The sequence below is a fragment of the Perca flavescens genome, chromosome 12 (genome assembly GCF_004354835.1).
Source record: "Perca flavescens isolate YP-PL-M2 chromosome 12, PFLA_1.0, whole genome shotgun sequence".
Taxonomy (NCBI): domain Eukaryota; kingdom Metazoa; phylum Chordata; class Actinopteri; order Perciformes; family Percidae; genus Perca; species Perca flavescens.
The window spans coordinates 3,307,912-3,323,204 of record NC_041342.1 but is presented as its reverse complement, the minus strand read 5'-3'; the positions used below and the strand labels follow the sequence as shown (position 1 = coordinate 3,323,204).

At 41.8% G+C, this 15,293-nt stretch overlaps 1 protein-coding gene across 1 annotated transcript; it reads right to left on the bottom strand.

Annotated features, from left to right (window-relative positions):
- Positions 1-3,707: 3,707 nt before the first annotated feature.
- Positions 3,708-12,723, bottom strand: tyw3 (tRNA-yW synthesizing protein 3 homolog (S. cerevisiae)). Its single transcript, XM_028593630.1, has 6 exons — positions 12,181-12,723; positions 11,891-11,953; positions 11,710-11,808; positions 4,889-4,960; positions 4,637-4,770; positions 3,708-4,492 (listed from the first exon to the last, which is right to left on the bottom strand). The coding sequence occupies exons 1-6, from the start codon at positions 12,346-12,348 to the stop codon at positions 4,285-4,287; spliced, it is 744 nt and encodes a 247-aa protein (XP_028449431.1). The 5' UTR covers positions 12,349-12,723; the 3' UTR covers positions 3,708-4,284.
- Positions 12,724-15,293: the final 2,570 nt, after the last annotated feature.

Here is a 15,293-nt window from a genome sequence, read left to right as displayed (position 1 = left end):
AATTACATGAACTCTAGGAGTGTAATTTGTTTGTGGTTACACCATTTGAGTCAGTTCTATCGTTTGTTAAAAATAGTATAAATGTCATATTAAATAATATGAATACAACACATATACACTTTAACAAACTCAGGCATGTTTTCTTTTAAAGTTTTAGACATATTTTTGAATTGCTCATCTTACCAACCCTCACCTGTCACTGACCAGGAATTGCTGCACAAAGAGGACCCGGCCCCAGCCAACCAATGGGAGAAGACTACAGCCGAGTAGAACTAGCCCCAGCCAACCAATGGGAGAAGACTACGGTAGGTAATCTGAGCCACTTTCTGCGGAGTTTTCAGAGCGAAGTAGACTGTTGCCCACAGCTGTGAATCCCGTACCCTCTTTTCCCTTATTACTTGGAAATAAATCTAAATAGAAGGAGAAGTTGTATCTTCTCCTCAACAAACGAACACGGCACTAGCAGTTCAATTTTTACCATTGTTCATAACGGACTAGCAAAATAAATTATAACAATTGGTAAATCTGATTAATTACAGACAGATTCATCCACATAAAATAAATTGTTTTATGTAGATAAAATACAAATTTATGAAAAGTAAAAGTTGGCCCCAAACGAGTCCACTGAACAGCAGTACTCAAAGTACACATACAGTAGGATCGCAGAACTTGAGCCTGAGCATCTATGTCACTAGATCATAACAATTCCATGCAACATATGCGTTTTATTATTGATATAACCTATAATGTTAAAAATAAAATCATCACTAGTCAGTCCCTCTGGGATTTCGCAGCCTTTTTTGAGATTGTTGCGGCCCAAAATGCCTGATTTCGCAAAAAAATAGCGATAAAAGTTGCAATGTTTTTTGTATGTTTGTTGCAATGAAGTTGCGGGAGTTTTATAATTATATATATATATATATATACAAAAAATTATTTATTGAATGAATCAAATTTGAACATGTGTCAGTGGCTTGTTGATCTTGACATTGTTAGTTAATGTCCTATCCTGGCCTGGGACACACATTCATACGGTTTGATAAAGTACTTATTGGACTTTAACTTATCATTGCACTTACAATAATGAGCGTAGCTGTCCTCAATTTAGGTCATCATGTCGTCTCATCTCTGGGGTGGGTGGGCTGATTATGAATTGAATTATGCGATCGCATAAATCGCGTTTTTCTGGCGGGACTGGTTACAGTGTACATTGATGTAAAAATGTGTACAGGTTGGCAGGACGGTCTGAAATGTTTTGCACGGTCTTTCGCTGTACGTTTTGTTGGTAAATGTGAGATGTTCGAGTCTCGTCTTCAATATCGGAAACAAGCTCTCTCTCACCCCCACTTGGTCTGTGGCTCTCAGAGTCACATTATACTGACGTGAAATCTGGCACGTGGGACTGCTGGGATTGGTTGAAGTCGCGGGAAACTCCGGTTATTGGTCAAATTTGCGGAAAAGTGGCGGCGATTGGGCAAAATTGCGAGTCGCACCAAAGTCACAGTGATTGGTTGAATTTGCGGGAATTGGCGCGATCGCAACATTACGAAATCCTGGAGGGACTGACTAGTCCTTTGGATTTCATATTTAGCAGAGATCTGCTCCACAGTCTTTTAGGTTTAATATGTACCTTGTAACGCGAGTGCAGAGGATATTAATGATTGTGTGAATCACAGCAGCAGCGGTGCGCACATAACCTATGATGAAGTTTTACAACTGTCTGTCAAGGGAGAAAGTCTAATGCAACCACTGATAGGGTTAGTATATTACCTTTGCCTGAATAGCAACCTTTTCTAAATAACCGCACGTCAATTATTGCTTTCAGGGAATTTGTGCCTTCATCAGCATGAGAAATACAAGGTGTGGCGTGTGAACTGGTTGAAATACCTCTGAAATGCCATCAATCACTGCCACAAGAACGTTTTTTAAACACCACACACAAGCACTGAACTGCCCGCGAGTTTGTGGACCAGCTGACTGTCGCCTCAGTCTCTTTGCTTTCTCCGGGAAATGAAGCTGCCTTCAAGTGCGTTCGGAAACGTCCAGATGTATGAACGATATCAGGGAAAACAGTAACTGTCTTCTTGAGCTACATGGGGGGGTGCTTTCTCTTTCACAACGCAGGTTACATCAGTTTCAGAAATTCTTTTGTGACTACAGCATTGGGAGTCACAAAAAATATAATATGAAATATGTGGCTATAGCATAGATTCATGTTAGTGTGACCTTTAGGGGGGGGCTCAGCCCCTAATGAGAATGTGACACGGATACAGTAGTCAATTATGGCTTTCAGACATTCACCAAACCTAGATTCAGTATTAGCTTCATCACATGTTTTATTGTTGGTTTCAGTTGAAGGAATCTAAAACAGTTTGTCAATTAAAATCAAATAAGACTGAATCTAATTTGAGTCTTGTATTTCTGTTGGTGTCTTGTGTCGCTGAGATTTACTTCGGAGGACTTCTACAGGCTCAAACCTGATGATGCATTCAGGTTCACACACACACACACACACACACACACACACACACACACACACACACACACACACACACACACACACACACACACACACACACACACACACACACACACACACACACACACACACACACACACACACACACACACACACACACACACACACACACACACACACACACACACACACACACACACACACACACGGAAAGGAGTTCAACTGTTGCAGCTACAGTATCTATGACCGTCTGCAGCTAATGTTGTGTCTAATGTAGTAGACCCTTTGTTCAAGTCCCGCTCCATGTTTAATCCACTGTCCTCCCCTAAAAACACCCCCAGAAGTGGTTTGTTCCAGCATCATACTGACCTATATTTAGGTTTCTAGTGGCGGCGCCCACTAATGGCCCTAGTAGTTATGATGGGAGCAAAGCAGGAAGTATAAGAGTGCCAAATGTCCTGGTAAGGAGGTAGACAGACAGCAGCCAAAATGCAGCAACTTCAGGTACGGCAAAGAAAGGACAGTCACAGCTAAAAACCAGACAGTGCCTCTCCCGGGCTGACAGCTGTTCTCTCTGCAAAGGAGTCTCCCTACAACAGGAGCAGAGCAACCGAACGGCCGGCTGCTGCTCGTTAGCCAACATTAGCTTTCTAATTTCACCCACCCAACATGGCTTCATCATACGCTAGTTATTGAAGATTTGCCAAACTAAATTGCAACAGCGATGTGCTTTCCTACGATGTGAAAAGAGCGTGTGAATTCAACATTAAGTTGTTTCATTTAACTATTTTAAAGGCTGTGGATGTTGTTTACTTTACATTACAGTGGTGTAGTCTACGTGATACGCAGGTATACTCAGGATACCCATTCAGAAAGCTCCAGGATCTCCATATACCCACTAAAAAATGCCCAATGGAATTGGAATCCGACCTGCTGCCCTTTGTCATCCCCCATCTCTCTCCCCTTTTCAGGTCTATCCACTGTCACTATAATAAAGGGAAAAGCCCCCCCCAAAAAAATAATCTTTAAAAATGCGCAATGACACGTAACATACTTTCCATTAAAAATTTGATATATTTTGAAATGTCATCTGTGTTTTTCTTCTTCACATAGGCCTAATAAAAAGGTATTTCCACCATAAAATGGTGCATTAAAGTGTATCCGATATAGACAGATAGATATACATACAAACAATATACCCACTACAATAAATTAGACTACTACACTGCTTCATTAATGTGTTTACTGTGTGTTACTGAGGATGGGAAGAGGATTCGGTATTTGGCCAAACCCCAAAAATCTGGATTCGGTGCATCCCTAGTTTAAACATCTGTCATTTTGTCTATATTTAAATGAGCACCTTGTCATTTAAATAACAGCATACATAGGAGTCTTAGCCACAGAAGCACAGGCAAAGCCTCATGGGAGCTGTAGTTGAACCCGTTTTGGGTTTAGCTCTATTTATTGCTGTGATAGTTCGCACTGTCGGAATGCTTCATCGGTAAAATCATGGAAATCAAAGTGACTCTCCCGATTTTATTCTTCTGTCCATGAGTGATGGATCCAAGAGTAACAGACTGTATGTGAAGCCAAAACATCTGGATGGCCCCCAGGTGGCTGGCTGCAGTATGGGGTTAGTTGACTCCTGATTGGTTGGGTGGGACTTTGTCACCGCGGCCTTACCGCCCGATCACTAATGCGCGGACTCAAGATGGTGCCCGTATCCGGGAGATTTTGGCTCCAAAAAGTGATCACCTGCACTGAAACACTCCGAAAAGAGCAACCCCATTCTCCAGTCAACGTCTTCACGTGAACAGGTCCAGACAGTCGTCCAGCTCTGGCTCAACGCTGGAGCCGTCACCATGGCAACAGTCAGTCCCAGGCTGCCGTTCTCTCCTCCGCCTCCGTTTGTACACACTTGTTTGGTTCTTGGTCTCCTGACTGGGGTGGTGCGTTTGTGGTTCTGCTGGGAGGTTGTCTGCGTGCAGCGCTGACTGCAGATTCTGGTAGAATCTGGAGAGAAAGGAAGAAATAAACGTGAGCTCCCCTCGCAGCACGTTCTAAACTCAACTCCGATGCACAGAATTAGTGAGAACCTTTCCTTAGTGTGGTGGCTAACAGTCATCGTTGGGAGAGAGAGGGCATCAGCAGACTGACCTGTGGATCCGTCTGAGGTTCTCCTCCATCTTCTGATTGGCTATCTTAGTCAGGAAACTGATGTACTCCTGTTGCACCAGCAGCTTTCCTTGGTGGCTGAGAGGGACCTCCAAGCCGTGGGTGCTGCGGACCGCCTGCAGGGGACAACACACAGCAGGGAGACATTTTACACAGGACATGGAACACATGCAGCAGACTGCACGGTCCTACTGATGCTACTGACTGTGTGTGTGTGTCCTGGAACAGGCCTACCGTGATGATTTTCCCCGTCTTGCTGACAGTGAGACCAGAGTTCCTGAAGCCCGAGTTGATGGCCACTGAGTGCTGGAGGAGAGAGAGGACATTTTAAACGGAGTGGTCGGTTTATTTAAAGGAATATGCCACTGTTTGTTGAAATAGGGTTATTCACCGTCTCCTCTATATTTATATAGGTGGTCAAAGGCATTTTTTTCTCACTGCATGCATTGTCTTAGTCCGGCGGCGCCGCAGCTAGCTTAGCTTAGCGTAATGAATGGAGTCCTTTGTTGCCATTAGCATGTCGTGAGTAAAAGTGAGCCAACAACAACAAAAACAAAACCTAATTACTTCTTGTGGCGCCTGCGTATTCACAACAAGTAAAAAAAGCAATGCAGATTAAGACTAGACAATTTCCTAGACAGATATTGACTTGGGACTATATTGGGTGGAAGTAGGCTACAGCCGAAGCACTGCTACTCGGGCACAGAGATATCGGCAGCCCGCGGAGCTCCACGACCAGCGCAAAGTCACCGTTTTTGGGTTATTTCAACAAAACAGTGGCGTACTCTTTTAATAAACAATATGCTGAAAAAAATGACCCACTATCAAGGTCTCATGAGACAACACAGAACAACTTATTTCTAAACAAAAACTTCCTTAAAAGACCAAATCCATGCTTTGAAGTGTTTAGTTCACGTTCCATGCAAGTGTAGGAAAACCTGGTTCCAAATTGACTGAGTATGTGGGCCAAGTTGATTGGACAGACGTTGTTTGTGCCAATTAAAAGTCACCAGTCGGTTCTGTACAACACTAGCTAACGCTATCTTAGAAACAAAGTCCGCTAACATCAAGTTTGTAGAACAACAGGTTTGTGTGGTGAAAAAAGGCCCAAACCAACCATTTTTGGGAAGACTGGCTGCGAGAATTCCGCTGGTTGAGGTACTGTAAGGAGACAAACTCCATGAACTGGGAATGTTGAAGTCGCTACCCCAGAACTGCGGGAAACACAAAGTTTCCTACACTAGTTAAACACCATCTTAGCCTCAAGCATGGAGTATGCCATGACATCTTAATAAATGAAAAAGCAACGCCACTGCCGGTTGCTTTTAGAAGACAAGAGGCTGTAAATCAAAGCGCAGATGAGGCAGAGATGTTGAAATTTAACACGGCCTACTTCGTTGCTAAGGAGGAACTACCCTTCACCAAATTCAAAAGCCAGCTTGACCTTCAAAAAGGAAGAATGGCTTAAAACTTAACGAAACATACAACAATGATACAGCAGGTGCACAATTCGTTGGGAGTAATTGCAGATACTCTGAAGGAGAAGACTTACACAAAGATCAAGGATGCTCTGTATATATCAATTACGATTGATGGGGACACCGACGTTTCAACAAAGGAATCGGAAATCATATACGCAAGGATCCTAAACAAAGGGAAACAAGGAATATTTTCATTGGCCACATCGAAGTGAAACATGCACATGCTCAAGGTATGTTTAGACCCATCACTAACTTCTTTAGCTGTCTTTACAGTGAATATTTATTAGTTTAAAATCATGTGTCAAACTCAAGGCCCGCGGGCCGAACCCAGCCCCTGGCAGGTTTTGATCCGGCCCGCATATCAATTTAGGTTCACAATAAATGTTGGCCCGCCTAGTTGTGCACCAAAACAAAAAGACAGGAAACTGTTTTTCAAACGGCAACTACACAACACTTAAAGCAGAATTTGGTAGATTTGCCGACTTTGAGACTCCCAGAAATTCCCACAGGAGCAGAGAGTTTTCTAAATTAAATCTGGGAAACCGGTTGCTGAGAGTCGACTTTTGAAATGTAGTCTTTGTTTTGCTTGATTTGATAAATTCTAAGACGTCTAAAGGGCTTTGTGTGGACCAAACTGTAAGTGAGAAGACTATATGAGACATGGAATAAAACAGTAAAAGATATTTGACTTTTTCGAAATAAAAAATAAAATAAACTCTACATGTCTGGCCCTTGATGAGATTCTCCTTTTCTACTGTGGCCCTTAGTGTAGTCAAGTTTGACACCCCTGGTTTAAATAATCACTTAAGGTGCCATATTGATTCAGCTGTGAGGTGTGATGATGACAGGGGGAACAAACTGTTCAGGCAACGGGAAAGGATAGACATCTGCAGAACCCTGACCAGTTCACAGCAGTTCATTATCACATGGAACATTTGACTGCATCATCCACCAAGGCTGAAGGTCTGTATTTAATTTCAAAATGATTTCATATTTGGGAGGCATACAAATAACTGATATTGGTGGTTAGTGGTTAAAATTTGTTATGCCTTGCAGGCCAAGAAGAGTATGGAAGATGGGAGCTTTGTGGGTTTCTGTCACTTCTTGGCTGACTTGTTTGAGGCCATAAGCAAAGAATCTCATTGCAACTATTGAGGCCATATCAGCGAGATGCTAGCTGAGTGGTAGGCTGGCCGAATAACTGGCAGACCTTCAGCTGTTCTGCTTCGTAAGTGAAAGCACAGAATGATCTAAACTCAGCAAAAAAGGAAACGCCCCTTTTTCAGGACACTGTATTTTAAAAGATACTTTTGTAAAAATCAAAATAACTTTAGGAGATGTAAAGGGTTAAAAATGTCTTCCATGCTTGCTTAATGAACTATAAACAATTAATGAACATGCACCTGTTGAACGGTCAAAAAGACAATAACAGCTTGCAGGCGGTAGACAATTAAGGTCACAGTTAAAAGAAAATGAGGGGCGCCCAGATAGCTCGGTTGGTAGAGCGGGCGGCCATGTGTAGAGGTTTGCACCTCGACGCAGCGGGCCCGGGTTCGATTCCGACCTGTGGCCCTTTGCTGCATGTCATTCCCCCTCTTTCTCCCCTTTCACTTCTTCAGCTGTCCTATCATTAAAGGCCTAAAATGCCCAAAAAAATAATCTTTAAAAAAAAAAAAGAAAATGAGGAAAGTAAAGAGACCTTTCTACTGACTCTGAAAACCACCAAAAGAAAGAGGCCCAGGGTCCCTGCTAATCTGCGTGAACGTGCCTTAGGCATGGTGCAAGGAGGCCTGAGGACAGCGCATGTGGCCAGGGCAATACATCGCAATGTCCCTGCTGTGAGACACCTAAGACAGCGCTTACAGAGAGACAGGAAGCACAGCTGACCGTCCTGGCAGTGGCAGACCACGTGGAACAACACCTGCATAGGATCGGTAGATCCCCATATCACACCTGAGGGACAGGTACAGGATGGCAACAACAACCGCAAGAACTGGCCAGTCTGGTGCAGTACACGAGGAGGAGATGTACTGCAGTACTTAATGAACTGGCCAGTCTGGTGCAGTGATCTCACGAGGAGATGGGAGAAATTCCTTGAACTGCGTGGACCTTTAAGACAGTTGATGGCAGTATATATCTATATATGGGAGAAATTCCTACACATTGGACCTTTAAGTTTGCTTAGAATATATATATATATATATATATATATATATAAGCAGTTGAAAGTGACAGAACGTATATATATTTCAAAACAAAAAGCAGTTAAGATTAGCTATCATTATGACACACTCATCTCTCTCTCAACTCTGTCTTTCCATTCCTTGATAGATGAAGAGTCTACATCAGAAAAGGCATGAAGTCATTCAAGATATTCAGTCATGAAGGCCAGAGCAACGAGATTAGCTGACAAGACTATGGTGCAGAGGAGCTTCTTAAATTATCATAAAGATATAGATGGTTTGGTCAGTTTTTCTTTTCACTCTTTTCAGAAATGGCTGTGAATCCTGTCTGGCCAGAGAGGACTATCAATCCATGAAGACATTCATCTTTAGGAACTACATGGACAGGTCTTACCATGCCTTCTGGGAGATGATGGTAACAAAGTTGCCATTCAGCTCTGATTACAAGGTACCCCATTATGATCATATCCTTGTTAATTTAGTTAGTAATTATTACTTTTTGATTAAATGAAACCTACACTAATGATCCATTCTTTATAGAACATCCTACATCTTGTGCACATCATGCTGGTCCTCCCGGTCTCCTCGGCTGTATGTGAAAGGGGATTTTCTGCTCAGAAGAGGATTAAATCTGATGTCAGGGGGGTCCCTGCGTGCACAGGCGTGGGAAGTCGGGGTGCAGCACCCCTTGGTGGCGAAGATTTAGAACTGCAACAACAATAAAATGATATCTCTGGTTGTTTTTTCTGTTCCACGACATTTTGTATGTCATGTTTGGGGTGTGGGATGAAGAGAGGGAGAATTTTAGTAAGCACTATCACTCAAGAGCAGACTTTCCCACATGGCACTGCTTCCACAGAGACATTCTGGATGACCTGGATATTCAGGGTCTCATGGCACAGTTTATCAACTCCAGAGCGCAAATCTACCTTTGGTGTACCTAAATCATCGTAAGGTAGAGACACCGTGTCTTACAACTCTGCGTCTTTTTCCTGCCACCGTGCAGGCCCAGATGGTGGCCTATATTTAGCCTAGTATGACTGGGATTTATGTAGGCCTATTATAAACAAAAATAGTCTAACTTTTTAGAATTTGTTTTTGCATAGTCTGCTACTTTACATACATTTTATGAACACTTAATCTACTTGTGGCTGTTTTAAAATAAAGAAAACCGATGCATGGAGCTCCTTGTTTTAACGGACATTGTGATTATGCATGTATTGCTAATAATATATAATTTACATTGGTTACACTATACAAGTAACATTTTAGTTTATATGCATGCATTCACACAGATATTTAGATAAGTCTACTTTTTTCCATCACTGGTTTTTGTGGAGTTGGCTGTTGCAGTATTGCAACAGCCTATGTTGAGATATAGTTTGTACGCACCGTCAGCTCAGCTGTACTTCACGGAGGGGAGGGCCAAGTGAGTTTTTAAAAAAGGAGACCGAGGTAGAGTGGTCTGCGGAATGCAGAGCCTGTGTTATATAGTATCTTTAGACTCTACGTGGACCCTGGAGAAGGGGCAAAAGTGGCGTTGCCTTTTCCCTTTCTATTCCACGTTTTTGGGGGAATCTGCGTGAATATGGTGACGCAAAAGTGTGTGAAATTCGATGTAGCATGCACACCAGACAGCTAGGTGGTAGTGTAAAGCACTGCCACACAACACCAACAAGTCTGCGCGCCTGCGTAGAACCTTCCTTCTACTTCTCTCTCCCTCTCCTCTCCCTAGCAGCGCCAAACCAAAACATGGCGAAGCGAACAACAAAAGCTGACAATTTTATGCTGGTGGCACAACAGGGCGTGGGCTGGGAGTCCTGCCAGTCAAAATATAAAGACATATGGACCGAATTTCTTCAGCAGTATCCTGTACCATATCCACATGAGAAAGACACTATCTGTAAAAGTCAGATATCAAAGTCAGGCTGTGGATATCCCACGGCGGAGTGGCCATGGGCGAGTAATCACTCTATATTTTGATTTATGGAACAAAATATGGGGTGGGTCGCCTGGCACCACAACAATATGGGCTGCAGACTTTTGCATTTTTTACCCTTTAGACAGGACGGTGGAGCGTTTAAGATTTCCACTCTGGAGGGTGGTTTCATTTTTTTTTGCATTTTTAAGCCAAAAAAAAAAAAAAAAAAAACCCAATCAAATATTTTTTAATTTTCACTCACGAGTGTTATGTAAACAGGGCCTGAAGGCACCAGTGCCATTGCCTCGACACAGTGTAAATACAAAACAAGCATTACTGTAGAATAATACCAAAACACAAATCCAACTTAACTGACTGAACACATTTGTAGATGCAGAATAGGCTTTGCGTTTGTTGTTTGGAGGAATCATTTCAATATACACTACTGGTCAAAAGTTTGGAGTCACTTAGAAATGTCCCTACCAGACAGAACACCAGCTGAGATCAGTTGCATTGTTTTTTTAATCAAGGCAGCAGTTTTCAGATTACATTATGTGTTTACATAATTGTAAAAGGGTTCTCGGCTGTTGTAGAAAGAAGTGGCTGAAGAAACGCTTGAAATTCATAATAATAATAATTCACGTTTTCTGGTCTAAACGTCATGCCCAAATTAAAAGTTGTACAGCTCCCATATACTTTGACACTCTGGGGTGTGCCTGACATCATTGAAAAGGTAACACTCAAGTTTATGGTACAAGTGTCAGGGTGATTCTAGGCCTTACTGACACAGAGTTACAGAGGCTAGAATGGAGTTTTTTTTTATTTCCATCAAAGTCCTACATCTGTAAAACGATTAGAATTCACTGCTGTAAACCAGTCTGACAGGTGACAGACAACATAGGGCATTAGCCACATGTCTCGGCTTACTAAGAAAAAAATGTAGAAGCCAAAAGACTCAAATATACATTTTATAAGGATTTCTTTTCTACAGATATGTCTGTGCGGTTTTTTATTTCCATTTCAAAAGTGAAAAGAAAAAAAAGCCCAAAAAAACCCTTACAAAATACAACACTTCTCAAATACACAAACACACTCACATCAATCACCTTTCCAATATGGCCATATCCAACAAGTATATCGGAGCTGTACCACTTTTAATTTGGGTATGACGTTTAGACCAAAATGCATGGAATTTCAAGCGTTTCTTCAGCCACTTCTGTCTACAACAGCCGAGAACCTTTTTGCAATTATGCAAGCACATAATGTAATCTGAAAACTGCTGCCCTGATTAAAAAAAACAATGCAACTGATCTCAGCTGCTATTCTTTCTGGAATGGAAATTTCTAAGTGACTCCAAACTTTTGACCGGTAGTGTATATTGCATTAATAAACTAACAATTTTCCTGGACCAGTAAAAATATATAAGGGGCCGGTAAAACTCCGACTCTACAGTGAAGGTGGGACTCTCACCGTGAGCTGAGCGTCCTCCAGCCGCCTGCACTGAACATGGAGCACGAAGGGCTCGAACTTCAACACCGCATCTCCACTGGAGCGGGCCACAGCGCTCATCTGAGCAACACACACAACATGCACTCTCGTTATTATTAAAGCACTGTTATTAGATGAATATCAGGAGGTCGTCATATCTTACCAAGTCATCGGATTGGCACTGCTGGTGTGAGACAAACAGCCAAACGCAGCCGTGTTTCTGAGCCTGCAGGGAGACAAGGCACTATGCTATAGTAATAGTAATAATAATAATAATGTTTTCATGCCGAATGAATAAACTTTACCCTGCAGGTATTAGGACAAACCCGGGATAAAAGCTTCCAGACACTAACAGGTTTACGTTCCAGACGTTTCTAGCTTGTTAGCTCGCCACAGTGCAGGGTAATGCTAACGCTAAGCTAACGCAGCCGAGCTCTGACTCGGGACTCTCACCCCGTCGATGAGGATGATTCTGCCGGAGCACGAGCTGGTGGTGAAGTACTGCTCGCAACCGTTGAGCAGAGACACCACATGTGAGATGTCCTCATCCACCTGTCCCTTCTTACTCATGTCCAGCTTGTTGAGACACTGCTCCTTCCACTGACGGAACCCTTTCTCCATTAGTCCTGCGATAGCGGAGCTACAGGCGGTAACGTAGGCTGACAGCGGCGCTACAGGCGCTGAAGATAGCGGACAGCGGGGCTACGGGCTACAGTTCTCTTAATACATCCATGCTACAGGCGCTAACGGTTGCTTCTTCTTCTTCTTCTTCTTCTTCTTCTGCTTGTGTATTTTAACGGCGGTCTGCATCCATTCTGCCATCTACTGGTGTCATATTTCACCTACAGTTGCCAGCTAGATACTCCGATTCTGTCCAACAACTCAGCTACTGTTACAAAACTAATCAGATACCTCCTGCCTTGTTCACCTCCTCCTCATTTCAGTAGGATTCCCAATCCATTTCCCCTCAATCCTGCTCTTCTCATTCCCTCCATCATGATCCTTCTCTCTAAAATATATTTCCTACATTCAGTTAGAGGGTATTTCACAGAATGTGGGCCTATTTATGTCCACTGGGTGTAATTCTATTCAAAACAAATTCAATCTAATACATTTTAGCACCACTAATTAGTATAAACAAAAACAAGCCTAGACTTTTTTATGGTTGATCTTACTAATTTTAACACATTGTGTTTTGTGGTACAATATCTGTGTTTTGGTGTTGTCCGCCACCAGAGTTTTCACATGTCGTGCCATATCTCAAACATTATTTATCACAAATTAATAAATTAAACAAATTAATAAAAAAATATGCATATGGATTAAATGTTACCTGAACTAATAAACTACATACAAAGATTAAGCATATATATATATATATATATATATATATATATATATATATATATATATATATATATATATATATATATATATATATATATATATATACCTGTATGCATTTACTTTATTTTGCTTAATTTCTACGTTATCTTAAATGAATTAATATACATTTACCATTTATCAAAAGTCACTATATTTTAAGTAAAGTAATGCATTTGTTTTTAAAATACTAAATTCATTCATTACAATTGTTGTGTTTAGGTGTGAGAAAAAGCAGCGCCAAAAGCAGCTGCCCAAAGGTCCAAATCATACAGAAAACATCTAAAAGATAATCCTGAGAAATATGCACAGTATCAGCAGAGTGAGAATGAGAGATATTGTAGAAGAGAAACAGGAAAATTGAAATCTGAAATCTGAAAAAAAGAGATAGAAAGTTAATCAACAAAGGAAGAGAGCTAAGGACAGAAAAACAGAGAAATACAAAATTATCTTTCAATCAATAGTCCTCCAGAATCTCTTAATGTCCAGACCAAGGTTATAATCGTTAACAAAAACGAAAAAAATAACAAAAACTAGGTGTGAAAAAACATCGTAAACTGAAATAAAAATAAAAACGAGGCATTACAAAAAAAACGATGACTAAAACTGTAATGTCTGTTTGCAAAACTAACTAAAATAAAATAAAATTATTGAGTAAATGTCCTTAGTTTTTGTCTTTGTCAATGTCTTTCACAGAGCAATAACTTTATATCTTTCAGAGTTGACATTTCCAACCATAGACCTGTTTTATTCAGTCTATGCCATAGACATACAGTGGTGTGAAAAAGTGTTTGCCCCCTTCCTCATTTCCTGTTCCTTTGCATGTTTGTCACACTTAAGTGTTTCGGAACATCAAACCAATTTAAACAATAGTCAAGGACAACACAAGTAAACACAAAATGCAATTTGTAAATGAAGGTGTTTATCATTAAAGGAGAAAAAAATCAAACCATCATGGCCCTGTGTGAAAAAGTGATTGCCCCTAAACCTAATAACTGGTTGGGCCACCCTTAGCAGCAACAACTGCAACCAAGCGTTTGCGATAACGCAATGAGGCTTTTACAGTTTTGGCCCACTCATCTTTGCAGAATTGTCCTAATTCAGTTACATTAGAGGGTTTTCGAGCATGAGTCCTTTTTAAGGTCATACCACAACATCTCAATAGGATTCAGGTCAGGACTTTGGCTAGGCCACTCCAAAGTCTTCATTTTGTTTTTCTTCAGCCATTCGGTGGTGGACTTGCTGGTGTGTTTAGGATCATTGTCCTGCTGCAGAACCCAAGTTCGCCTTCAGCTTGAGTACACGAACAGATGGTCGGACATTCTCCTTCAGGATCTCTTGGTAGACAGCAGAATTCATAGTTCCTTTTATCACGGCAAGTCTTCCAGGTCCTGAAGCAGCAAAACAGCCCCAGACCATCACACTGCCACCACCATATTTTACAGTTGGTATAATGTTCTTTTTATGAAATGCAGTGTTCCTTCTACGCCAGATATACTTGGACACACACCTTCCAAAGAGTTCCACTTTTGTCTCATCGGTCCACAGAATGTTGTCCCAAAAGTCTTGGGGATCATCAAGATGTGTTCTGGAGAAATTGAGACGAGCTTTGATGTTCTTTTTGCTCAGCAGTGGTTTTCTCCTTGAACTCTGCCATGCAGGCCATTTTTGCCCAGTCTTTTCCTGATGGTGGAGGCATGAACGCTGACCTTAACTGAGGCAAGTGAGGCCTGCAGTTCTTTGGACGTTGTTGTGGGGTCTTTTGTGACCTCTTGATGAGTCGTCGCTGCGCTCTTGGGGTAATTTTTGGGCGGCCGGCCACTCCTGGAAGGTTCACCACTGTTCCATGTCTTCGCCATTTGTGGATAATGGCTCTCACTGGTTCGCTGGATTCCCAAAGCTTTGGAAATGGCTTTATAACCCTTTCCAGACTGATAGATCTCAATTACTTTCTTTCTCAATTGTTCCTGAATTTCTTTGGGTCTCGCATGATGTGTAGCTTTTAAGGATCTTCTGGTGGACCTTACTGTGTCAAGCAGCTCCTATTTAAGTGATGCCTTGATTGTGAACAGGTGTGGCAATAATCAGGCCTGGGTGTGGCTAGAGAAATTGAACTCAGGTGTGGACAACCACAGTTATAGTATGTTTTAACAAGGGGGGCAATCACTTTTTCACACAGGGCC